General features: G+C 45.7%; 1 protein-coding gene across 2 annotated transcripts; it reads left to right on the top strand.

The window, feature by feature from the left end:
• kcnd1 (potassium voltage-gated channel, Shal-related subfamily, member 1) lies at positions 1-22029 on the top strand. Of its 2 annotated transcripts, XM_044137460.1 has the most exons (9): positions 1-124; positions 2933-3646; positions 4783-5028; positions 5539-6251; positions 12381-12543; positions 12703-12786; positions 13118-13213; positions 17541-17791; positions 18522-22029. In XM_044137460.1, the coding sequence occupies exons 2-9, from the start codon at positions 3491-3493 to the stop codon at positions 18727-18729; spliced, it is 1917 nt and encodes a 638-aa protein (XP_043993395.1). In that variant the 5' UTR covers positions 1-124; positions 2933-3490; the 3' UTR covers positions 18730-22029. The 2 variants fall into 2 exon arrangements, with proteins under 2 accessions (XP_043993395.1, XP_043993483.1); XM_044137548.1 differs by lacking the exon at positions 1-124 and having other exon boundaries at positions 2231-3646; positions 18522-22005.
• The last annotated feature ends 5971 nt before the right edge of the window (positions 22030-28000 follow it).

Below are 28000 nucleotides of genomic sequence, written 5' to 3'. Positions count from 1 at the left end.
AGCAGAGCAGGACGACTCACGGGCGGCACAACTACTCTTCTTTCTGTTTTTATTCTTCCTCTTTCTGCTTCTTTCACCTGGAGGAGCTCCTTCCTCTTCCTCCTCTTCATCAGCCTGACCAGCGGTAAGTAGGATGGAAACTAGAAACTAGAAACTAGAAACTGCTCCAGATTCACTGCTGAGAATAGAAAGACAAGAGGAGGAGGAAGAGGAGGAGGAGCGGGACGGGACGACTGGGAGGAAGAGTTAGGAGACAAACTGAACTTCCAGAGAGACGATGAGTGAAAAACACCAACTGGGTGTGTGTGTGTGTGTGTTACTGAGTGTGTGTGTGTGTGTTACTGAGTGTGTGTGTGTGTGACTGGGTGTGTGTTGCCTGATGTTGATGTAATCCACGTAATGAATTAGTGATGAACTTCTGCTTTTAAGCGCCTCACACACACACACATTCTGTGCTCATTAATATTCACACCCTCGGAGCTCTTGTCCAATCAGAAGTCAGCCTGAATGTTTCCTGTGGAGGAACCTGAGTGGACCTTCTACCGGACCCGGATGGACCGGTAGAAGGTTCTGGGGTTGATGAAGGTCGGCGGATCAGGTCAGAACTTCTCTGCTGACATGAAGAAAGACGTGAGGCGCTCTGGAGTCGCTGGATGGTCTCCATGGAGATGACCTGTGACCTCTGGTTCCTCTGGAAGTTCACTTTCAGTCAAGATGGCCGCCGTTTTTAACCTGTTTAAACCAGTTGGTTAAACCATCTGTGATGTTTATGGTTCAGAATCTGTTAACTCTGATTTGACACCAAACACCAAATTTTCTATTCCGTGACGACCAGGGAGGCCATTTTGAAAAACAAGAAATGATCAGTGAATCGGATTTCTACGTGTTCAGTTCTGTGTTTATGTGCCACAAATACTTTAGTGTAAAAATTACATTTCCTGATGACCATGGTAGACATTTTGAAAAATGGCCGCCATCTTGAATTATTTGTTTTTCAAAAAGCCAAGAATCCTGACCAGATCCACCTGAGAAACATTTCCACTCTGGTGATCCAAAGGTTCTGGTTCTGGTTCCGGTTCCGTAGCACCTCGTAGCGCTGCTCCTCACGAAGAATGATCTTAAAATAAACTGATATCGATCTGATGGCGTCAGGACAGGGAAGCAATTTAAAACCCAAACTGTACAGGGAGAGCAGAACCGGGCTCAGGAGCGGGTCGGAACTGAAACCCCCTGAGGTTCTGCCGGGTCCAGCAGGGCAGGGCTGACTCTGGACGCAGTGCCGGTGTGTTGGACCGAGTCTGTGGATCCGTCTGGAAACGGGTTTGGACCCAGCTTCCAGAGGAACCGTCTCCGTTTCTGTGACCCGCAGGTTGTGTTGCTCTGGAGCCGCCGCCGCCGCAGCTCCTCCTGAGCTCCTCCTGGAGAAGCTGAGGTTCTGCTCAGAGAAACTCACTGATGGTTTCTCTCCCTCTGGGCGTGGCCGGGCTCAGATGTCTGTCTGGATCAGAACCGGGCTCCGGATCAGACGGACATGCTGTTGGTGTGAAGCTGAGGAAGACGATCTGCAGCTCTGAGGGTCTGGAAGCTTCCAGTGATTAAAGTTTAATGACAGATTCACTGAAGACGCTGCAAAGCAGCAGGTGTTCCAGGTGTGTTCCAGGTGTATCCCAGGTGTGTTCCAGGTGTATCCCAGGTGTATTCCAGGTGTATCCCAGGTGTATTCCAGGTGTATTCCAGGTGTATCCCAGGTGTATTCCAGGTGTATTCCAGGTGTGTTCCAGGTGTATTCCAGGTGTATCCCAGGTGTATCCCAGGTGTATCCCAGGTGTATTCCAGGTGTATCCCAGGTGTATTCCAGGTGTATCCCAGGTGTGTTCCAGGTGTATCCCAGGTGTGTTCCAGGTGTATTCCAGGTGTATCCCAGGTGTATCCCAGGTGTATTCCAGGTGTGTTCCAGGTGTATCCCAGGTGTGTCCCAGGTGTATCCCAGGTGTGTTCCAGGTGTATCCCAGGTGTATCCCAGGTTTATTCCAGGTGTGTTCCAGGTGTATCCCAGGTTTATTCCAGGTTTGTTCCAGGTGTATTCCAGGTGTGTTCCAGGTGTGTTCCAGGTGTATTCCAGGTTTATTCCAGGTGTGTTCCAGGTGTATCCCAGGTTTATTCCAGGTGTGTTCCAGGTGTATTCCAGGTGTATCCCAGGTTCGTTCCAGGTGTATTCCAGGTTTATTCCCAGGCCAGGGCCTTTACTCCAGATGTTTCAGGAGAACTGGAATGACCTCTGAATGACCTCTGATCAGAGGAATTGATCGGTATTGGAAACGTTTTCCAGGTATTGATCCGATCACATCAGAACTGGTTCCTGACCCGTGGGTCACTCCGTTCTCTGGACATCAACTTTTAGGCTCTGACCGGGTCAAAGGTCAGGATCTGACCCAGTTCTGCAGAACCTTTGAAGGTAGATCATGCAGAACTGGGTCAGAAGTGCAGCACCAGACCTTCTGTCACATAGATCCACTACTCGTCTGTGTGACCGAACTCTTCATCAGCTGCTGAGGAAGAAACCAGGCAGCACACACACACACACACACACACACACACACACACACACACACACACCGGCCACTTTAACATGGTAAACAATACTTTCTGTAAACCAACATACACACTTTTAGTCCCGCCCCTTCAGTTCTGGCTGTGAGGCGACTAAAAGGAATTGATAAGAAAAGTTTTTTGAATTTTCCACTTCTATTATTTGAGTAATTAAAATCATTTTCTGTTTATTTATTGTCCTGTTTTCTTTACACCTGTCCACCGGTCAGATTTCCGTCCTCCTGTTTCCTGGCCCTCCAGGATTCCCAGTCCTCCGGTTTCCGTGGTTTCCCTCCTGCTCTGCGTCTGACTCCAGCTCCCATGTGTTTGTGTTTCCTGACAGGACGGCCTTACATGGACACGCGGCGGAGCGGCTCCTCCGGCTCCTCCGGCCTTCGTTTGGGAGACGGAGAGACGGAGCCGAGGACGGCGGGTCCGTGAGCTGCATCATCATCATCATCATCATCATCCTTTAATAAGAGCGGCGCAGGAGGAGGTGGAGACGCTCTTCATCACTCCTGGATTTATTTGCTCTTCTTCCAGATCCCTGTAGAAATAAACAACGATATTAAACTTTATTATTGTTGTTCGGCTTTAATAAAGAGCCTGTTGGATGAAATCGCGCCGTTTTCACCCTGAGGAGCTGAAAACAGGAAGTTCACCTGCCAGGTCTTCCTGCTCCTTCTGAGTCTTTTTCATGGCTTGACACCTTGCTGACCTCTGACCCCTCCTCCCCACTCAACATGTCCAACCCACTCGCCTCTCGCAGCCCCGACCAGACCAGGAAGTCGGATCAGGTGGAGCAGTGAGCCCTGCTTTAACTAGGCCTTCCACCTTTAGCCATTAGCCCCGCCTCCTGACGCCTCTAGACTCCTCCTCCCGTGAAACGCTCTGATGCAAGATGGCAGCCGGCGTAGCCACGTGGCTGCCGTTTGCGCGGGCGGCGGCGGTGGGCTGGCTACCGCTGGCCAAGAAGACGATGCCCAAACCTCCGGTGGACAACTCGTCCCGGTCCGACGAGATCCTGTACGTCAACGTGAGCGGCGTCCGCTTCCAGGTGGGTGTTTCCGTCTGCTGAGCATAAATATTCTGCATGATAACTGCAAAGTTTCAGGCCTGAGGCTTCAGCTGGAGACGGACCGCAGAAACCGGGTCCAGCTCGTCGGCGCCGGATGTGAACCAACCTGCAGTCGGCCTCCATGTTCAGGATGAAATGTTTCTCATGAGACAAGCGGTCCATTTCCTCTCTGACCCGGGAACCTTTGGGTCTGCTGGGTCACAGCAGGTCCAGTCAGCCGGTCCGTTAACTGGTTAGAACGGACCGGAACCAGCAGCAGCGTCGACAGGTTTAAAGACATTGGTGCCAAAGTATCCATTCTGGTCCGGTTCTGTTGCTCTGGTCCGGTTCTGTTGCTCTGGTCCGGTTCTGCTGCTCTGGTCCGGTTCTGCTGCTCTGGTCCGGTTCTGCTGCTCTGGTCCGGTTCTGCTGCTCTGGTCCGGTTCTGCCCATTTCTCTCTCTGTGAACATCAAACAGTGACAAACAGTCAGAGCAACGATCCAGTTTCAGAACCAGAACCAGGAAGTGGTTAAAACCCGTCCAACCAGCCTCTTAGGACAGGAACCACCAGCAGGTCCGGGTTCTGGACCCCGGTCCGGGTTCTGGACCCCGGTCTGGTCCAGAGCTTCCGTCCTGCAGTATTTACATGCATCCCTGCTCCAAAAGCTGGACCAATGAACGGATCAGTACCGGATCAGTGCAGAACTCAAGCCTGAGGATCAGGAGGAGCTGGAGCTTCTGACAGAACCAGAACCAGCGGTTCCAGAGGTTCTGGTTCGGTTTCACTTTTAATGTTGGCGTTTGGGTTCAGTTGGCAGAACCCATCCCAGCAGGAAGGGGGAGGAGTCCAGTTGGAACCGGATCGGGCCGGACCGCCTGGTGCCGGTTCACCGTCTCTGTCTGCTCCCAGGTTCTGGTTCTGGTTTTGGACCGGTCCAAATGTTTCTGAATCTTCCTGAATGAGGCTGAAGGGTTACTGTCCAGAACCGCTGCCAGAGAGCTGCGGCTCTGCTTCTGGGTCAGAACCAGCAGCAGAACCAGCAGCAGAACCATTCAACTCGTGTTCTGGAGCAGAACCCGTGAGGCTGTTCTTTGGGTTTCTGATGGTGTTCTGCGTTGTTCTGGCTCCCTGCAGACGTGGAAGAACACTCTGGACCGGTACCCCGACACGCTGCTGGGCTCCTCGGAGAAGGAGTTCTTCTACAACGAGGAGACCCAGGAGTATTTCTTCGACAGAGACCCAGAGATGTTCCGGCACATCCTGAACTTCTACCGGACCGGGAAGCTGCACTACCCCCGGTACGAGTGCATCCAGGCGTTTGACGAGGAGCTGGCCTTCTACGGCATCGTGCCAGAGATCATCGGGGATTGCTGCATGGAGGTACTGCATGAACCCTGCTGGCAGAACCAGAACCCCCAGACGGTCCCGGAGCAGATTGCTCTTTGAGTCGTTTCTAAGCAGTTAATCAGAGGAGGAGCCCCCCCACCTCCACCTCCACCCCCACCTGCTGCATCACACAGCATCTAAATCAGCAGTGCTGCAGTTTATGAGCTCTCTGCTCTGCGGCGCCTCCTGATTGGCTGCTAATGCCTCCATCATGGCGGTGTGCTTACGGCAGCTTCGAGTTTTTATTTCCTGCTAGCGCTCAGCGTTAATGTTGGAGGTTGTGCAGCTGAACTCATTAAGTTTCTGAGAGAAGAGCTTCAGCAGCCTGATGGGTCTGTGGGGTTTCCTCTGTGATTCCTGTTAATGGGACCTAAACGGGTCTTCTGGGTCCAGAGAGGCAGTGATGGAGGACGGTTCTTCATTTCTTCCTCAGTTTGATGCAGAAATGTGAATTCAGACTCCACCGTGTTCGGCCCTGTTAACGTTCTTCTCCTCCTCCTGAAGGAATACCGGGACAGGAAGAAGGAGAACCAGGAGCGGCTGGCCGAGGACACGGAGGCCAACGAGGCGACCGACGCCCCGCTGCCCCCCCACAGCACCTCCAGGGAGCGGCTGTGGCGCGCCTTCGAGAACCCGCACACCTCCACCATGGCGCTGGTCTTCTACTACGTCACGGGCTTCTTCATCGCCGTGTCGGTCATCGCCAACGTGGTGGAGACGGTGCCCTGCCGGCCGCCCAAGGGCAGCGTGAAGGACCTGCCCTGCGGCGAGAAGTACCAGCTGGCCTTCTTCTGCATGGACACGGCCTGCGTTCTCATCTTCACCTTCGAGTACCTGATGCGCCTCTATGCTGCGCCCAGCCGCTGCAAGTTCATGCGCTCGGTGATGTCGGTGATCGACGTGGTGGCCATCATGCCCTACTACATCGGCCTGGTGATGCCCGAGAACGAGGACGTGAGCGGCGCCTTCGTCACCCTGCGGGTCTTCCGGGTTTTCCGGATCTTCAAGTTCTCGCGGCACTCGCAGGGCCTCCGCATCCTGGGCTACACGCTGAAGAGCTGCGCCTCGGAGCTGGGCTTCCTGCTCTTCTCGCTCACCATGGCCATCATCATCTTCGCTACCGTCATGTTCTACGCCGAGAAGGGCACCAAGGGCTCCACCTTCACCTCCATCCCAGCCTCCTTCTGGTACACCATCGTCACCATGACGACGCTGGGGTGAGTGGGCCTGGGCTGGATGTCTGACATCAAACAGATTGTGTTTTGCTTTGTGGTGTTGTCATGGCGACTGGAGCGCGTGCTCCTCGGCGTAAACAGTCAGGACACGGATTCCTGGTTCCCACCATGAAAAGAGATGAAGTGTGTGTTTTCCTCCCACACGCTGCTTGTCGAGTACGGCGGTGTGTGTCGGCTGCCCACGCTCCTCACCGCTGCTGGTGGATGGAGAGTGTGTGTGTGTGTGTGTGTGTGTGTGTGTGTGTGTGTGTGTGTGTGTGTGTGTGTGTGCTGCAGCTCTGGTCTATTATCTGCTGTGTGGGGAGCAGCAGAGTGGGAGTCAGGAAGCGGCGCTGGCCGTCTGGAAGCCGAGGTCAGGAGCCGAAGCCGTCCTGCTGCTGAACCGCTGAGCAACACATTCAGGTCCGTTTGACACCTCAGAGGAACCTGTCGGGTTAGGAAGGTGTCATCACACCATCGCCACATTCAGCTGGATCTGAGCTGCTTCCTCTCTGCAGACACTGAAGCAGCTCTGGGTTTCTGCTTCCAGTTACAGGAAAATCACACCAACATTTCTGTTCTGGGACAGCGCTCTGCTTTCAGGATGTTTCCCTCCTGATGGTCGTCACAACGTCACCATCTGCTCTGTTCCCCTCCTCGTGGCTCTAATGTAGCACGTCTTTGTTTTGGTTGCATTTACCCAGAATGCCTTGCGCTGTCGTCCACGTCCTGCTTTCAGCGCGGCCTCCGGTCCGCTTGGGGTTCCGATTTGATCTGCAGCAGAGTTCATTTTTATTTCAGCCTGAGGTTAGCAGGAGAACCGGACCAACCGAAGCAGACAGCTGGAACTGGAGTTGGATCGAAGCGGACCCAACAGAACGATGCCGCCTGGGTCTCGGTTCATAATGCAGCTAAAGGGGGGCAAACCAGAACGCCCCCAAATGCAGAGCTGCCTCTCAAGCAGCTCTGCATTGTTGCATCAGACACTGTTCAAGAATATTTCTCCAAATCCCAACATATTTGTGTGAACAGCAGCAGGATGGGAAGCTGCAGCTCTGGGCCAGACGGGCTCTGCAGGGAAACCGGACCTTTATCCTGTTATCTTCCACTCTAACAGAGGAACAGCTTCTCCCTGCCCGGTTAATGGATCAGAACATTTCCCAACAGAACCTGGGTCAAGGCGTTTCATGTTTCACACGGCAGGAACACGGCAGAGCAGCTTTCAGCTCCACACAAGATGTTCCATCAAAGCCTGACGTCGGCAATCCGCCAGTGACCCAGAGGTCAGTCTGACTGGGGGCGCCGCTTCAGTCAACGTTGCTTCAGATTGTTGCAGGTTGAGCTGCAAACAGTCGATTCATCCATCAGTTAAACTGAAACGATCGTCTCTCGTCTTTTCTGCTTTGTTTTCTTCTTATCTCTGTTTTCCATCCAGCTGCTTTATTGCTTTGCTCCTGTGTTTTATTGCTCCACAAACAAACCGGCATTGAAATAATAAAGCCATCACAGGACTGTGTGTGTGTGTGTGTGCTTGGGTGTGTGTGTGTGTGTGTGTGTGTGTGTGTGTGTGGGTGTGTGTGTGTGTGTGTGTGTGTGTGTGGGTGTGTGTGTGTGTGTGTGTGTGTGTGTGTGAGGAGGAAGCAGGGGCCGACTGGTTGTGTCTGAACTCCAGATGATCCAGATGTTCCTGCAGGAGCAACAAAGCTTTCAGAGTATGTGACTCCTTAAACTGGACCAGAACCAGAACCTCCAGGAGCCTTCAGAGCCAGTCTGTATGAGCGTTTGGACCGTCCTGGTTTTAAACCTCAGACTAGAGTTACTTTCTTCTTCTGTGGCTTTAAAGGAAGAACGGTAGTTCTGACATTTAGACGAGGTATTTTTACTTTCTGGGAGTTCGCTTTCCTCTGACGCTCCTCCGCTGACCTTTGAGGCCGCGCCGCCGCCGGGTCCTGTGTGATGGCGATGATGTTCATTCATGAAGCAGCATTGCTTGCTGCTCCGGTTTCAGTCGTTGGTTCCAGACTAATTGATGGCTCTGGTCATCTATCGTATCTCAGAGAGCAAGTTATTTTATATTAAACGTTTTATTACTTAATCATTAACCCTCCAGACTTTCTGAGGACTGTTGATGCTTCAGCAGGCAGAGACGCCCACCAAGCAGCGACCCGTTTCTGGTTCTGAGCTGATAGTCTCCAGAACTGGCCCAGCCAGCCAACATCAGTGTTTGACCTCACCAAGGCTTTAGAGCTTAATGGCCGTCTGCTGTTTCGATTATTTTCTGTTTTTCTGCTGCATCCAACGTCAGATGAGAAGGCAGATAAAGAAACTTCAATCTGATTCAATTCAAATCCAAACTTTACCAAAACAACATGGAGACCAGCAGGAGGACGACAGCAGGATCTGTCACTGAACTGGGACCGCCTCATGGGCCAGGAAAGTGATTACTGGGACCAGCAACGGGCGAGACCGAAGTATTCAAGACCCTGAATCAAAAGAGTCACCACAGAGTCCCTGTTCCACCGCAAATCCTGCTGCACACACACACACACACACACACACACACACACACATATTTGCGCAGCTATCTTTGTGGGGACTTTCCATTGATTTCCATTCATTTCTACAGCCTAACCTTTATCCTAACCCTAACCAACCAAAACTCAATTCATACCTTAGTCCTAAATCTGACCCCTGACAAGGAGCAGTGGGTCCCCACAACGTGGTATATGTAAGATGGGCCCCACAAGGTATTAGAAACAAACGCGCGCGCACACACACACACACACACACACACACACAGTCGCTAAATCAGGCCTCATCTTTAGAGTGAGGAACTGCATCTGTTTTCTGGTTAAAGTTGAAGTGTGGGTCTTTCAGGAATCCTGATGCATTCTGGGAAACGTAGTGAGGAGTCGCTCTCTGCATCTTGTGTGGAAACCTTCAGATCAGACCAGAGTCGCCTCCGTCGTCGGCTCCGACTCGTTGCTCTAAGAATAAAACCTGAGATCTGCTAAGATCTTCTCACCTTCAGCTTCACCTCGTGGAACCATGAAGTTCTAGAAGCAGTTCGGTGGAACGTGGGCCAGAACAGAACAGTCTTTATGTGAAACCAGGTGAGGCTGCAGCCGCTCCGTCTGCCTGGCTGAGCTTCACAGAAACCTTTCCTCCTCTCATCAATTATTTCCTCTCAGTGTCTGATGACTCCGCCTCCATTTTCTGTGTTGCTACAGTTTTCCTGCGGTGGCAGCGATTAGCGTTAGCATTTGTTTTGCTGATTCTAGTTTTTGCTGCTATGCTTTGGATTTTGCATCATTTATAGGTTTTCTGCACATTTGCCTCTGTCTGTTGCCGTAACAACCAATCAGATGGCGGTCTGACCTGATCGTTATCTCAGGTCTGAATGTGGACTGTGATTGGTCCAGACACCTGCCAGGTAGTGTCCCAGGATCAACAGCTGACTGTTGAAGTGTAAGGAACCTGGGGTCCTGGGCCCCTCACGGGGTTCTGGTGGTTCTGGACCTGCAGCTCTAGAACATCAGCTGCTGCTCTGAAATATTTATTCTGGACTGAAGGAGCCAGAAATAGAAGAGAGGAGGAGGAGGCAGAAAATAAAAGCAGCAGGAGCTGCAAATAGAAACCAGGATGAAGCATCTCTGGTTCAGTGGAATCACCAGTAATGGCGCCGCAGGTTCACGTCGCTAGCTGTAGCGGCTAATGGCCGCCGTCCGGTCCAGGAGCATCGACGGTCACTCTGCTCCCCAGCTGTCCTCTCTTGTATGAAGTGCTCCAGTTTCTGAGCGCTCGGTAAAAATCAGCTAGTAAAAGGCAACTACATTATTGTGATAATACTTCACAGAAAACATTTTGTAATTGTTTTCAACTGTAAGCAAGCATTGAGCAAATTACAGACTCATTCCATAAATTAGAATCTGTTAGTAATGGCATCACCAAGGCAAAGACATTATAGATTAAATACTCAGCTGATGTTTAACATCTTTATAACTCTCAGTATGTTTAATAGCTGCTAAAAACTTTATTGTTCAAAAGCTGTTTTTAATCTGAGCAGCCGGATCAGGACGTTTATCCCCGAGTCGGACTGTGATATTCCAGTCTCATAACTTTGCTCTGAAGCTTCTGATCCGATCGGGTCGGTTCTGCCTCTATTTTCAGCTGCTCTATTTAAAGCTGCAGAGACGTTGGACATCGACCCGGCCCGGTTCCGGTTCTGTTCTCCTGGCTGATATGAAGAGTTCTGCAGTGTTTGGTTTTTACTCTGAATGTTACTTGTTGGAACCAGAATCAGAACCAGAACTTTACTTTTGGCATTTCTCCAACATTTAGAGAAAAGCCCAGATTCAGAGTTCCTGCTAAAAACCTGCAGGAGGAAGATGATGATGAAGAGGAGCGTGGCCAGCTTCTCCAGAGGAGGAAAACACGGAACAACCATCCTTCCTCCTGCAACTTTCATCATCACTCCATCAATTAAACATGGCTGCCGGTCACAGAGGAAGAGGAGGAGGACGAAGGCTTCAGCAGCTCTGTGACCCAGAATGTTTTGGTGAGGAAAGACAAACTGAGCTGCTCTTCATCTCTCCGTCTCGCTGATCTGCGGTCGGGTCCCACATCATGATGATGCCACCACCGAGCTGCAGCAGGTTCTGGTCAGACCTGTAGCTGCTTCCTGCTGGTCGTCATGGGAACGTTCCCAGATCCTGCCGGTCGTCATGGGAACCCTAAACTCTGGATTCCTGGGTTTTAGTCTCTGACCTTTCTGCTCTCCTCTAAACTAATTTCCATTGGCCGCCTGTCCCTCTATTAGATTGTGATTGGCTGCTGCAGATCCCATCAGCCTGACTCAGCACTAATGGATTCCTATCTCGTCCAATCAGAATGCAGAATGCTTCAGTTCAGAGTTTGGTCCCGAGCGTCTTCCTGTCTCTGGGGTTTTAACCGGGTCGGCCCTGGGACGGGAAGCGTCCTGGTCCGACCCGGTTCTCCTCCTCACGCCTCCTGGCTGAAGCCTTGCTTCAGCCTCCTGACCCTCGTGCAGAACCAAACCAGCAGGTTCTGCTCTCGTTTCAGGCAGTTTCCGGGTGAAATGAATCTCAGAGGGACGGATCGATGCTCTCCTTCAGCCGACTCCAGATTTACTCAGATCGGATCTTCCAAACGTCCCGTCTTTCTTCTTCCTGTCCCTCATGACCTCCTCTCCTTCTCCTGTTTCCTCCTCTCCGCCTCTGGCTCGGTGTCAAAGCTCCACTCCCAGAGCAGAACCTTGGCTCCAGCAGCGCCACATAATGACCGCTGGAAAAGAGATGGAGAGAAATGCAGAGACTGAGTGCAGAGAGCAGGAAGCAGTGAGGAGAGAAACACAATCTAAACTTCCTAATGTCTCCCTTCAGTAAGCAGCTACAAGCTGCTAATGCTGCCATCCATTATTAAACATTAGGAGCTGCAGCCTCACACACACACACACACACACCAACTGGTTTAATTACCTCTCTGCATCCAAGACTTCAGGGAGCAGCGCTTTACTGACCTCTGCTGGTGGGAAGCTGACTCTGCAGCTGAACTCAGAGCAGATCCGATCTGAATCTCCAGACTTAGAATGATCGTTTCTGCTCAAAAACAATAATAATTATCTGCACATTTGAATCATTCTGAGCAGAAAGAATCGAACAGAGTTGAGGACTCAAGGCCTCCAAATGTGGATCCCCTACGCCACCACAGCGCGCCCCATGTTGAATTCATGTTGTGCTGAAAACAGTTAGCCTACCAGAAAAGCTATGCTAGCCTAAAATAGCATCTCAGTGCTAACATGTAGCAGCTAGACCTGAAGCCTCAGAATCCGATCGGCTGCTGGCAGTCGGCCACAGTTTGAACCAGGAAGTAAACAGTGAGAGGTGAACAGGAAGTGAGGTCAGAAACTGGAGATCAAACGGTTTCTGGTTTAAAGTCTAGCGGTCCAGAGCCAGCTGGTCGGTGTGGCACCGGGCTCAGGAAGAAGTCTGGGTCCAAATCTGAGAGAGGAGAATTACTGCTCAGACTAATCCAGATCAGATCTGATCAATCAGTCTGATCAATCAGTCTGGTCCCTCCAGCATCTTTCTGAGCTGCTGCTTCTCTCTGCAGGTACGGTGACATGGTTCCCAACACGATCGCAGGGAAGATCTTCGGCTCCATCTGCTCCCTGAGCGGCGTTCTGGTCATCGCGCTGCCCGTCCCCGTCATCGTGTCCAACTTCAGCCGGATCTACCACCAGAACCAGAGAGCCGACAAGATGAGAGCGCAGCAGGTCAGAAGACTGTCTGACCTCATCCCTGTAGCTACGCCCACAGGAAGCAGGGCCTCATGCAGTAGAGTAGTTTTCAGAATCGTACAACTGAGAATGAATTTTGTGTGTGTGTGTGGGTGCGTGTGTGTGTTGCTGATGTTTCCCTTCTTCTGTTCACAGAAAGTCCGTTTGGCTCGAATCCGCATGGCGAAGAAAGGAACAGTAAACGCCTTTCTGCAGTACAAAGAGGACCACACTCTGGGAGTGAGACACACACACACACACACACACACACACACACACACACACACACAGACAACTTTGGAGCATACAGCAGGATGAATGAATGACTGTCAGACATGGAGGCCATCAGGAGATCGTCCTTCCAGCAGATCTTCTACTTCCAGCTTTGGTTCTGGACTTCTGCCTCCCTCACCATGATGGAGAAAACAACCGTCTCCATGACAACAGCTGGAGACTGACCTGCAAGCCCACAATGTGCTTCCCTGGGAAAACTGATAACCAATAACAATAACCGATAATTGATTGTTCCAGGTTGTAAGTGAGGACTGACTGGTTTCTGTGGTGTTTTCAGGACAGGGACAGCGACAGCACGGCTCTGTGTGTGAAGAACAGATCAGCCTTTGAGCATCAGCACAACCACCTGCTGCACTGTCTGGAGAAAACCACGGTGAGGCAGGAACTACAGGAACTATAGGAACTATAGGAACTATAGGAACTACAGGAACTATAGGAACTATAGGAACTACAGGAACTATAGGAACTACAGGAACTATAGGAACTACAGGAACTACAGGAACTATAGGAACTATAGGAACTACAGGAACTATAGGAACTACAGGAACTATAGGAACTACAGGAACTACAGGAACTATAGGAACTACAGGAACTATAGGAACTACAGGAACTACAGGAACTATAGGAACTACAGGAACTACAGGAACTATAGGAACTATAGGAACTATAGGAACTACAGGAACTATAGGAACTACAGGAACTACAGGAACTATAGGAACTATAGGAACTACAGGAACTATAGGAACTACAGGAACTACAGGAACTACAGGAACTATAGGAACTATAGGAACTACAGGAACTATAGGAACTACAGGAACTACAGGAAATATAGGAACTACAGGAACTACAGGAAATATAGGAACTACAGGAACTATAGGAACTATAGGAACTACAGGAACTATAGGAACTACAGGAACTATAGGAACTATAGGAACTATAGGGACTACAGGAACTATAGGAACTACAGGAACTACAGGAACTATAGGAACTACAGGAACTATAGGAACTACAGGAACTACAGGAAATATAGGAACTACAGGAACTATAGGAACTATAGGAACTACAGGAACTATAGGAACTACAGGAACTATAGGAACTACAGGAACTATAGGAAATATAGGAACTACAGGAACTATAGGAACTACAGGAACTATAGGAACTACAGGAAATATAGGAACTACAGGAACTACAGGAACTACAGGAACTATAGGAACTATAGGAACTATAGGAACTACAGAAACTATAGGAACTACAGGAACTACAGGAACTACAGGAACTATAGGAACTACAGGAACTATAGGAACTATAGGAACTACAGGAACTATAGGAACTATAGGAACTACAGGAACTACAGGAACTATAGGAACTACAGGAACTACAGGAACTATAGGAACTATAGGAACTACAGGAACTATAGGAACTATAGGAACTACAGGAACTATAGGAACTATAGGAACTACAGAAACTATAGGAACTACAGGAACTACAGGAACTATAGGAACTACAGGAACTACAGGAACTATAGGAACTATAGGAACTATAGGAACTATCGGAACTACAGGAACTACAGGAACTATAGGAACTACAGGAACTACAGGAACTATAGGAACTATAGGAACTACAGGAACTACAGGAACTATAGGAACTATAGGAACTACAGGAACTACAGGAACTGTAGGAACTACAGGAACTATAGGAACTACAGGAACTATAGGAACTACAGGAACTACAGGAACTATAGGAACTATAGGAACTACAGGAACTATAGGAACTATAGGAACTACAGGAACTATAGGAACTACAGGAACTACAGGAACTATAGGAACTACAGGAACTATAGGAACTACAGGAACTATAGGAACTACAGGAACTACAGGAACTACAGGAACTATAGGAACTACAGGAACTATAGGAAATACAGGAAATATAGGAACTACAGGAACTACAGGAACTATAGGAACTACAGGAACTATAGGAACTATAGGAACTACAGGAACTATAGGAACTACAGGAACTATAGGAACTACAGGAAATATAGGAACTACAGGAACTATAGGAACTACAGGAACTACAGGAACTATAGGAACTACAGGAACTACAGGAACTATAGGAACTACAGGAACTATAGGAACTACAGGAACTACAGGAACTATAGGAACTACAGGAACTATAGGAACTATAGGAACTACAGGAACTACAGGAACTATAGGAACTATAGGAACTACAGGAACTACAGGAACTACAGGAACTACAGGAAATATAGGAACTATAGGAACTACAGGAACTACAGGAACTATAGGAACTACAGGAACTACAGGAACTACAGGAACTACAGGAACTATAGGAACTACAGGAACTATAGGAACTATAGGAACTACAGGAACTACAGGAACTATAGGAACTACAGGAACTATAGGAACTACAGGAACTATAGGAACTACAGGAACTATAGGAACTATAGGAACTACAGGAACTACAGGAACTATAGGAACTACAGGAAATATAGGAACTATAGGAACTACAGGAACTACAGGAACTATAGGAACTACAGGAACTACATGAAATATAGGAACTACAGGAACTATAGGAACTACAGGAACTACAGGAACTATAGGAACTATAGGAACTACAGGAAATATAGGAACTATAGGAACTACAGGAACTACAGGAACTATAGGAACTACAGGAACTATAGGAACTACAGGAACTATAGGAACTATAGGAACTACAGGAACTACAGGAACTATAGGAACTACAGGAACTACAGGAACTATAGGAACTACAGGAACTACAGGAACTATAGGAACTACAGGAAATATAGGAACTACAGGAACTACAGGAACTATAGGAACTACAGGAACTATAGGAACTATAGGAACTACAGGAACTATAGGAACTACAGGAACTATAGGAACTATAGGAACTATAGGAACTACAGGAACTATAGGAACTATCGGAACTACAGGAACTATAGGAACTATAGGAACTACAGGAACTATAGGAACTACAGGAACTACAGGAACTATAGGAACTACAGGAACTATAGGAACTATAGGAACTACAGGAACTATAGGAACTATAGGAACTATCGGAACTACAGGAACTACAGGAACTATAGGAACTACAGGAACTATAGGAACTATAGGAACTACAGGAACTACAGGAACTATAGGAACTACAGGAACTACAGGAACTATAGGAACTACAGGAACTATAGGAACTACAGGAACTACAGGAACTATAGGAACTACATGAACTACAGGAACTACAGGAACTATAGGAAATACAGGAACTATAGGAACTACAGAAACTATAGGAACTACAGGAACTACAGGAACTATAGGAACTACAGGAACTACAGGAACTATAGGAACTATAGGAACTATAGGAACTACAGGAACTATAGGAACTACAAGAACTATAGGAACTACAGGAACTACAGGAACTATAGGAACTACAGGAAATATAGGAACTACAGGAAATATAGGAACTACAGGAACTATAGGAAATATAGGAACTACAGGAAATATAGGAACTACAGGAACTATAGGAACTACAGGAACTACAGGAACTATAGGAACTACAGGAACTACAGGAACTATAGGAACTACAGGAACTATAGGAACTACAGGAACTATAGGAACTATAGGAACTACAGGAACTATAGGAACTATAGGAACTACAAGAACTATAGGAACTACAGGAACTATAGGAACTACAGGAACTATAGGAACTATAGGAACTACAGGAAATATAGGAACTACAGGAACTACAGGAACTATAGGAACTACAGGAACTACAGGAACTATAGGAACTACAGGAACTACAGGAACTATAGGAACTACAGGAACTACAGGAACTACAGGAACTATAGGAACTACAGGAACTACAGGAACTATAGGAACTACAGGAACTATAGGAACTACAGGAACTATAGGAACTACAGGAAATATAGGAACTACAGGAAATATAGGAACTACAGGAACTATAGGAACTACAGGAACTATAGGAACTACAGGAACTATAGGAACTACAGGAACTATAGGAACTACAGGAACTATAGGAACTACAGGAACTACAGGAACTATAGATACTATAGGAACTACAGGAACTACGGGAACTATGGGAACTACAGAAACTACAGGAACTATAAGAACTATAAGAACTACAGGAACTACAGGAACTTTAGGAACTACAGGAACTACAGGAACTATAGGAACTACAGGAACTATAAGAACTATAAGAACTATAAGAACTACAGGAGCTACAGGAACTATAGGAACTACAGGAACTACAGGAACTATAGGAACTACAGGAACTACATCCTCTGATCATGCTCCTGATTATAGCTGGTCTTTTTTGTAAACACAAACCATGGCTAATGACGCTAATAAAGGTAATGGAGCGAATGAAGCTAATGGAGCTAATAAAGCTAAGGGAGCTAATGAAGCTAATAAAGGTAATGGAGCTAATAAAGCTAATGGAGCTAATAAAACTAAAAGAGCTAATGAAGCTAATAAAACTAATGGACCTAATAAAGCTAAGCGAGCTAATGAAGCTAATAAAGGTAATGGAGCTAATAAAGCTAATGAAGCTAATGAAGCTATTGGAGCTAAGGGGCAGACAGATGAACTCTTGGTTTGACTACTCCATGGTGGTCAGAAGGTTGATTGGTATCTTCCTCCATCTTGTCCTCACAGAACCACGAGTTCACCGATGAGATGACCTACAGCGAGCTCTGCATGACCGAGTCGGTGGGCTTCCGAACCAGCCGCAGCACCTCTCTGTCCAGTCAGCAGGGGGCACAGAACAACTCCACAGGCTGCTGCCCCCGCCGGGCCCGGAGGAGAGCCGCCATGCGACTGGCCAATTCCACGGTGTCCGTGAGCCGGGGCAGCGTCCAGGAGCTGGACACCCTGCAGTTTAAGACCACCTCCATGCCGCCACAAACGTAAGTGATCGCCCCACTGCCTAACACACAACCGACACAGAAATTAGCCAAATCAGGGTCTCTCAGAGAGAATGTAAAGGTCCTGGAGCAGAGCCCTGAGGTTCCCTGGGTTCGGCTGGAGAGGCGTGACTGCAGGTCTGATCAGACCAGGGGTTCCTCAGGGATGAGTGTCAATGCGTTGTGTGTTTTGCAGAGACTGGTTGGTCTCTGATCTGCTCTCTTCCCACGGTGGAATGATCCAACAGCCAATGAATTCTGGAGCTTATTGTTGCATTTAAAGGGGATTCTCAGATAGATCCATCTATACCTGGCAGACATCAACAAACCTCTGCCACCATTCTGGCTGGAGGTCTGACCTCCTCATAACCACATAGACTTCATGTAGACTGCTTGGTTTCTCCCACTGACCCGGGTTTTACCCACAGTCCACACATTTCCACAGGATGGAGGCTGGAACGTGAAATTGTCCTGAGTTATCCAGTGAAACCAGTTTGAACTCTGACCTGGTGATGGACTGACGTCTGTGGCAGGAAACCAACCAGCTCAATGGGAAGGTTGGTCTGACATCAGGATGAGGCCAGAGGTCTGCGGATGGCTTTTGGATCTTGGTGGTTGTCTCCTCCAGCAGAGCTAGCAGTTAGCTATCAGGGTAGCACTAGCACTTCAACCAGAACCAAACAGGTCCAGAAGCCAAACAGATCCTGACGCTGATCTCCGTGTCTCTCTCCAGTCGATCCAGCCTCAACGCCCAGCCGGACGACCTCAAGCTGAACTGTGGTGATCAGGACTTCACCGCCGCCATCATCAGCATTCCCACTCCGCCTGCCAACACGCCGGACGAGAGTCTGCCTCCGACGCCGACGCCCGTCCCCGGCATCCTGCGGAACACCCGGGCCACCGCCTACACCCACGAAACCGTCAAGATCTCCTCCTTATAACCTCTGACCCCTGATCCCCCAGACTTCCACCCTCCCATTCTGAACCTCTGAATCTCTGGTTCTGATCCATGGCCCGGGATCAGCCGGATCCTTGGAGGTGCAGGAAGATCAGATGAGCATGAACCTGAAGCTACAGAACCTTTAGATTTCATTCTCCTGGGAACGTTCAGGAATCAGAACATTGAACCGGTCCAATACCCCCGACACCGGATCGTCCCTCCTGGACCGGATCGGCCCGGAACGGCTAAAACAGCTGGTCCACAGTTTCTTTCTTTGGGTTTGGTTCCGTTTAAACGGGTCAGATGGAAAGCAGCGCCGTCTAGAAATTAATCTTGTTGGAGTGACTGAACTCGGGTTTTTGGGTCGAGCTGGAAGCTGAGTGGTTTGGCCCGGTTTTCGGTGAGAACCGGTTCGTTGTGGGATTGAATCCAGGATCCAGAGACGGAATTTTCAGGATTAACGATGTGGGTTTGGTTCGCTTGGTTCTGAAGAATGGAACCAACAGGGTTAGGGTTCAGTTGTTGTCCTGAACCTTTGGACTGCTGCATGCGGGTTCTGATCCAAACTGCTCTGGTTCTGCTTGTTCGATGTGGACCAAGAACCTTTTACTCTTTAAAATATGCAACGTTTCTCTGATGAGGAAACCAGAACCGGGAACTGAACAGAACTCCAGCAGAACCGCAAAGCGGACGGGTTTCATCTGTCATGTGACAGGAAGTGCCTGAGGGTTCCCCAGCTGGAGGTTCTGATGATCCGGTTGACATGCATCTTCCTGTTAGGTGGTTCAGACAGAACCAGAACCAGCTGATCCCATCAGAGTCACATGACCAACCAGCTGGTTCTGATCAGTTCTAGTCCTTTGGTAGGTTCTGGTTCTGTTTGGTTTCTGGTCCAAATGAAGCAGTCAGAGGCTCCAGCTGAAGAGTTCTGGACAGAACTGAGGACCAGGTCCAACTAATGATCCAGTGGAACCGCTCAGCAGCTGGAGGTTCTGGTCTAACTCGTCCAACTGGACGTGACCTTTGACCTTCCCAGCTTGATGACAGGCGCTCACCGTTAGCTGAGTTGTTGGATGTTCATCCTGGTCCACATGGTTCTGTGTCAGTACCTTCAGTTTGTTCTGGGTCTGTGATTTTCTGGTCCGGGTCCAACTGGTATCGTGGTTCTGGTTCATCTTGAAACTCTGGTGGCCCGGAGACGGCGGGCCGGAGTCCCGGTCGGAGCTAATGATGCTAACAGAGCGCTGCTGTCTCCAAAATGGCCACTAGGGGGCAGAATTGAACAACATGGATCCTTTAGTTGCTGCAGTTGAACTGGTGTTTGTCCTGGTTGGCCCGGTTCTGAAGTCCAACACCAAACTTTTCTAACAATCTTACATAAATTTAACTACATAAAGACAAGCATGATAAAAATTTCTGCTGTTTGGAGGAAAAATTGAAACATTCTTCCTGCTCCGCCTTTCCGTCTCCGTCTGAGGAGCAGGACAGGAAACAGGAAGTAGCATGTCGACCCGGCTGGGAGAACCTGATGGCGCGGTTTCTCCAGCAGAGCAGACTGAATGCTGTAACATATTTTGTATCATAAATGCTCCAACCAAAACAGAGACAATTAGAGGGAGGAGTCAGGGATCCGCTGGTGATCCTCCTGCATGAGCCTCGTAGATGTAGCTCCGCCCATCATCTATCTACCCAACAAACAAACCAAGGACAGAAGAAGAAGAAGAAGAAGAAGAGCTCTTCTTTTGTCCTTATGCATGATGATGTTGGTTCTGTTAATTTCCTTCCTTCTTTCCTTCCTGTGGATTTTTTCCTCCCCTGAGGAGAAATCAAGCAGATTATCTCAGAGTTCCTGATCTCAGATTCATTCAGGCATGCTCCTCCAGTGTGTGCGTGCGTGCGTGCGTGCGTGCGTGCGTGTGTGTGTGTGTGTGTGTGTGTGGTGAGCAGTCACTACTATGCATGGATACCGTTGTAGGTATTTTAGCTGTTTTCTCCTGCAGCGCCGCGGCGACAGACAAGAAACGCTCCAGAAGGTTTTTCTTCTTCTGCAGCTTCCAGACGAAATGATGTGTCAACATGGGCAACGGGCAACGGGCAACTAATGCAACAAAATTCAGTTCAGTTCTCAGCTGTGGATAAATGATTTCCCTTCTTGTCTCAAATGAAAGTTATTTTTATCACTAGTATTATTGTTGCTGCAGCAGCTGGAAGGTTTTGGGTTTAAATCCCGGCCTGCAGGTTGCTTGTTCTCCCACAGACCAGAAACACGACTGTCAGGCCGACCCCTGACCTCTGACCTCTGTGGCACCTGGTATGACATGGAATAAAGAAACATGGCTGACTGAAGGCATTTACAGGAAAATAATACAAAATTCTGAAATAAATCAAATATTCAAAATGGAATATCAGTTGACAACAGAACGACGGATTTTACAAACATTTTTGTTGCATTTGTTGGAATTTATATCTTGAGCTTTTTCTCTCAATCTGCATGGAGAAAAATAAACTTGTTGAAAATAAATAAGCTAAAAAAATTATGATAAAATAAATCATCAAATATTGCATCCAAAAAATCAAAAACAAGAATTTGATTATACAGTTGAACAATAATTAATATTTGTTTAATAGTTTCAGCAGTACTATTTCAACATTAATCTGCTCTCTTTTCATTTTTCTTTATGAAAAAAATGTTTTACTGTAAAACATTTTTATTTTCTCTACTATAAAAATGTTGAATTATCAGAAAGAAAATGAATCAATGTATCACTAAAACAGTGACAAAAAAGTAAGAATTATTATATGAATTCCAATATATAAAAACTTTGAAAAGTTTTAATATATTCATTTTGAACAAAATAGAATAATGTAATGTGACAGTAAATTTAGAAATCATTAAATGAATAGACAAAATGAAAATGGTTTAAAGAATCATGAAAGAATAAAGGAAATGGAAAATTAAATGACTGATATGTTGAATTAATACAGCTGAAAATGACGAGCAGATATTAATTATTGTTGATCTGTGTGATCAATATTGAGTTTTGTGTTCAATATTTGGCAGATGAATTAATTTATCCACTAATTTATTGATGCTTGTGTTTATTGGAGGTTCAGTCAGGATCAGAGTTCATCCTGGAGCTTTGACCTTTGACCTGACCGGCCGACAGACCATGATGATGATGATGATGATGATGATGATGATGATGATGATTATGATGACGCAGTGAGGGAGGAAACAGCATTAAAGCACAGAGGTGTATAATCCATTCCACTAATAAAGAGCAACAGAAACTGAAGAAAATGTCTGCCGGACTTCTTTCAGCCTCAAACTCAACCGCTCCCCCTGCTGGTCACAGTGCAAACAACCCGGACTTCCTGTTTTCTCAGCGGATCAGGAAAGCCTGATGAGATGCTGCCACCTAGCGGTCAGAGTATGAACTGCCGCATCCCAAGTTTCTCTTAAAATAGGATTATATTTTTTAGCAGTTAAAAGGAGAAAAAGGGATTAATATCAATGTTTATGTATAGTTATTCATAATTAGAAGAATTTATTAGTAGTAGTATTCATCTGTTACTTTTATTGTTTCTTCTTATTTTTCAGAGAAAATTATCAAAATGATAGAAATGTGACAGTAAGCACAGCATGAACTCTGCTGATATTTAACAGCTGTTCAGATGATGGGAAAAGGCGTTAATGTGTCATATTTTATATATTTTAGTTTATAGAGTCAATCTGCGCTCACTGACATCCAGTTCAATTTGTTACTTAGCTTCAATTCATAATTATGATTTATGCCATCAATTAGAAACGGTTTCCATTTTTAATAGTTAAGATATGTCACACATCTAGTTGAGCTGATGCGTCATAATGACGTCACTGAAATAATTATCCACTCAAAAACATCCCAGAATTACAAATCATTTTGAAATTTCAATGAAACAATGAAGAATAAATGTATTTGTAGCTCCATTGTTCTCTTCAAATCGTTTTGAAGAGGATCGTCACTTTGACTGGGGGAGGTCAAAGTGACGTTTACAAAGTAGGCGTGGCACATGCCAAAATTTGCCAAATTCATCCATCCATCCATTTCTTGTTCACCCTTGTCCCTAATGGGGTCGGGAGGGTTGCTGGTTCCTCTCCAGCTACGTTCCGAGCGAGAGGCGGGCCACCCTGAACAGGTCGCCAGTCTGTTGCAGGGCAACTATCGTACCAAGTAAAGGGTAAACAGTACACTGTAACAAATTGCCCTGTATTTTTACAGTATAATGCTGGCAGCAGGGTTGCCAGCATTATACTGTAAAAATACAGTACCCTTACTGTAATCAACTTTACAGTATATTACTGTTACAAAAGAAATCTTTTGATTACAGCACATTGCTGTTTTTATCAAATTTACAGTAAACTACTGGCAGCTGTGTTGCCAGTAGTTTACTGTTTTTCTATGGTATCGTTACTGTTGAATTCACATACAGCTTACTAATGTAAATTTCCAATACAAAATAGAAACATTAAAAAAAAAACACTTAGAAAATGTAAGTTCCATCATGTCAACCAACATTTATTTGGGAAAAAAAAGAACCAACTCAAACACTGACTCATACACAGTCTTTAGTGGGCCACATAATAAAGAAGAAGGTTTTGAAACGACAACTTATGTGTGCCTTAAACCTAAACCTTTTCTACAAGTATGTTGAGGGTAAACTGTCCAAAGTAAGTCGTATTCTGGAAAAACAGCAAGAAAATCACCATCTATTTTGTAAAATAAATTTCTTGATAACTGATTTAAAGAGTTTTTGAATAAAGCATGAATTATTTAATTCATGCTTTATTTTGATTAGTCTGAAATAAAATAAGTATGAAAGAAATAATGCATTGTACAACTCAGCACACTACTTTTTCAATACAAAATACTACTTTTAGTGGAAGTGAGGAACAATATGATGCAACATAAAACAAATGAAACATTTAACTTTCAATCTAAAGCATAGAAAAAAATTGCAAATTTTAGTTTGATAAAAATTTAAATGAAACATTTAGACTTGAATTTTCTTTAGGGCAAAATCAGAGCTCCAACTTCAAATGATAAAACAATGAAACAATATTTGACAACACACTGCCAAGATAAGTTAAACATTGTGCTTGTATGGTCAGAATTACATAATTACATCTGAAGAACAGAAAGTGGGACCCTTAACAAAATTTATGCTATAAATTAAAAGAGATGTCTAAGATTATGCTGACCTTTAAACCAAAAAGAATCTCTCAAGAACACTCTTGTTCAGGGATAGGTTGCCTTCATGCCTGTATAGTTTTTTTTTTGTTTGTTTGTTTTTGCATGGAGGGGCAACAATATTTATAGCCTGGTTAGAAAGTTCTCACTAACCTATATGAAATTCCACTCGAAGTCCATGAGGTTTTTTAGCAGAGTTGAAACACGGGGGTTGACAGTGACCGACTTCTTTTGAACAGTTTTTCCTGTCCTCTTGGAGACGATCTTGCCACAGCTGGCCTTGGTCCCTCTTTCAGGGTTGATATCAAGAAAGCGCCTGAAAATGCAGTAATTTTAGATTAGCATATGATGCTTAAGGAGTCAGGGTTTAAGGTGTGCTAGGAGGGGAAAGGGGGGGACGGACAGGCGGACACAAACCTTACCTCTGGATGAATTCAAGTGTACAAGCAGCCTCTTCTTGATATTGTAGATTAAAGATGTAGTACATTGAAAACAGTGCAGCAAGCCCGGTCACAAAGGTTGGTTGAATGCCCTCACATACAATATGGCTCTCAAGACTGATCATCCAGTGCCCAGCAGTCACACGGTCTTTTCCACCTGAAAAATGAAATTAAAAAAATTATAACAAGTATTGTGACTTCTACAAATGACCTTTACCATTATTTGTAAAACAACATTCATTTAAAGATATTGTGTTTCATGCAATACAAATAAATCAAAACCTTGTCTCATCTGCATGTTATTGTATCGTATTGTCGTGAAAATCTTAAGCCACAATGAGTTTTGTTTTTCTTTGCAAGGTTATGGCCATCTTTATTCATTCTCCAGTTAGGTCATCTTTCTTAAGATTTCTACTGACAACCTAAGAACATATGAGCTAAATCTTAAAAAAAAAAGAACTTTCTACAGGCAAAGTTGATATTGACCTAACCATAAGTGATCTCTGTTGCCACTTAGCTTATCGTGAACTCTTGGGAAAACTAGATACAAATTTGTAGGTTATCTTTGACAGCTGTTTTGTGATCAACTTCCCTTGATTATTTTATTTATTTATTTATTTTTCTATGGAATTAATTTTAAACAAAATTTTAATTTTTCCATCTGTCAAATTCTTTGATCTTTGGCTTTTTGAATGGAATTATAATAGAATGCATGTTATGCTTGACCCCCCAAAAAACCCAAAATAATCAACCAGAAGCTTTTTTGTGTGTTTTGTAGACAATTGTACACTGGTTACACTAAATACTCACTTTGGGCTGCAGAACACATTTTTTAAGAAAATTCTTTGAGGTATGGTGACCTGTTTTCTGTCATGTCTGGTTGTATTATAATTCAAGGACTGAAAAACAAATATAATCATGTCAGTTAACAGTGTACTCACAGAGTAGTATCAGGCGTGGTGTTAAAGGCAGGTTGAAGGTCTTCTCAACATCAGTCACTGTGGCAGATGACTGTAAAGAACAAAGAAATTTCAGTAAGAACATTAGTTCCTCAGGATGAATTCAGATGTCAACAATTCAGTGAAATAGAATAAATATTATGAAAATAAATTAACAAAACTAACATCTGTGGAAAGGATGAGGCCATCTGTGCTCTCTTTGAAATGGGCCATCAGTAGCTGGACAACATGAAGTGCCACCTCAGTATCTTCATCCGGAGAAAAAGTCGCTTTGTTTGTGGATTTGCTTTGGAAGTATTCTATGATTGCTCTCCCACATTCTTCCATGGAAAGCTCAAGGAGACGCAAAACATTAAGGTCTGTTAGAAGCTGAAAATGAGCATAGATGCTCCTCTGATGGAAGAGGTATGGCCAGTCACGTCTGAGATCCTCAATGGCAGGAGCTGGAATTCTGTTAATATGGCGACGTTGTAGACAGAATGTGATCTCCATAAGACTACTGACCTCTGCTCTTTCAATGCCACGTGCACCTTCCTGTCTATATATCTCCTCCAACCTTTGGCGTTTTTGTTCAATAGTGTCATCAGTCTCTTCCGGTGGAAGTTCTGGCTGAAATCTGGTGCATCCATATGAGTCAGTGGGCCCCCTCTTGCAGCCAAAGCTCGACCCAGAAGACCTTGAAGCACGGTGGCGTGCAAAGTTACTGTCACGATTTAAATTTTCAATACGGGTTTTTACTTGGATAAGCAATGAAGTATAACCTCCTGCCATAAGTGAGCCATCTGCAAAAACATCGGCAAAACTCTGGGGGTACTGCCTCACAATATTTCGACAAACCGTGAGACACTGAGAACGTGTGGGGTTAGCCTCATATTTCCTCATTTCATCAACGAGTACTCTCACCATCTGGCGCCGCTCTGCGGGGGTTGGTCTCTTTTTATTGGCAATGGCCGAACAAACCTCCGGTGGCATTTTGTCCCAAGGGACTTGGAATGTTTCTGGCCAAGTTTTGGATATGAGGAATGGAGAACTGTTGTTGCTTGGAGTGCTGCAGTCAGACAAGGAAGTTGATGGGCTGGATGGTGGCAAACTACATTCTAGCAGTGATGGGCTGGACAGTGGTGTGGGGCATGGAAGACTCTGGAGATCTAGAATGACTACTTCTGTCTCTAAATCAAAGAAAAGTTTGTCAATGATTATATAAAGACAGAGATTTAGGAAAAAGATTGAATTAAAGGAAAATTGCACAAATTTACCACAAGCTTATGGCTACTGAACATTTCAGCATTACCTGATTTAAATGCATCCAACAGTTTCCGGAGCTGAATAACAGGCAAGAGGTCAGCCATGTCTTCTTGTTGGACATATTTCAAGTCCCCTTTTGACTCCAATCCAGAACCTTGAAGTCTTGAAATAAGTAGACTTTGAGTTTCCTCTGAAAGATTTGGCAATGCCTTGAGGATGATGCTCTGGATTTCTTCACGTAAGGTAGACATTGATCTACAATAAGAGGATAGCATGATGAAGAACTAGTAATTCCATGCCATCGACAGTGTACTCAGTCAAAGGATAGTAATCAAGCAAGTCATTTTGTTTAACACAGCAGTAGCTTTTATAACTTTGAAAAATATAATAAACACCCATTTCAGGGAGACGAACAGCAAGAAATTTTTCACTGATGAAATACACTTCTGAATTTCTATGGATGAGTATTACTTTAATTTTTCCTACAATGTATCCCTCCTCACAATCAGCAATCACAACGACCATATTCTTTTTGTATTTTGTACCCTTAACATTCACCTCATGGGCAATGAGAGTGTTTTCAGATTCAAAAGTGTGACGTGCAACTGATTCTCTGATGTCATCATTGTAGTCCTCCAACACAAATTCTGTACCCTTCTCAACTACAACAGCCGGTGGGAAAAAGTCACCTGCACTCAGAAAAGCCTGAAGAAGCTGATGTCTCTCAGCAAGAGTTGAGGAAAGGTTCTTAAAATTGTGCAGCTTTCTTGCACATTGTTTAAAGTATGTATGTTTACTCTCAAATCTTAACGTCCATAAACGAATGAGTGGTCCAAAATGCAAAATAAGCTCTGGATAATGACAGAGATAATGATGCTTGGGCTTCATGGGGTAATCAGGAAACATGTGTAGTCTGAAATACAAATATTCATCAATAAGCACTCTTAAACTTGCTATCTGACCAGTCGAAATACCAGGTGCACAGATTAACTCCACAATCTCTCTGAGTTGTAAAATCAGTTGCCACACTTCATTATTTGCTGGGCTTTTTATTTTCTTCCCAATCAAGACTGGCAACATTCTTAGCAAACACCAGTTTTGCCCAGCATGGCCACAAAGTTTCTCACTGTTGGGATTAACCTCACAAGGTTTGCTGGTGGCATCATTACCAAGATAATGTAAGTGATTTATTATTCGATTCAACTCAAGATAAGTAAACAGCTGATTTACTTTGACAAGATGCTTTACAAACAATGCAAGATCAGATGATACAATCCCTTCAAAAAGATCATGGCCAAGACAAGGTGGTAATCCTGGCCGGCATACATGAAAATAGTTCAGATCATTGAACACGGAGTCAAACTTGACACCTCCACTTACAGCTGAATCTCCATCAC

This window comes from Gambusia affinis, linkage group LG01 (assembly GCF_019740435.1).
Source record: "Gambusia affinis linkage group LG01, SWU_Gaff_1.0, whole genome shotgun sequence".
Classification (NCBI taxonomy): Eukaryota; Metazoa; Chordata; class Actinopteri; order Cyprinodontiformes; family Poeciliidae; genus Gambusia; species Gambusia affinis.
The sequence above is the reverse complement of the archived record's forward strand: the minus strand, read 5'-3'. Positions and strand labels throughout refer to the sequence as shown.

Coding starts and splice junctions, on each gene's coding strand:
- kcnd1 (XM_044137460.1), top strand. CDS start 3,491: ATGGCAGCCGGCGTAGCCACGTGGCTGCCGTTTGCGCGGGCGGCGGCG. Junction 3,647..4,782: donor TGAGCGGCGTCCGCTTCCAG/GTGGGTGTTTCC, acceptor GGCTCCCTGCAG/ACGTGGAAGAACACTCTGGA. Junction 6,252..12,380: donor GTCACCATGACGACGCTGGG/GTGAGTGGGCCT, acceptor TTCTCTCTGCAG/GTACGGTGACATGGTTCCCA.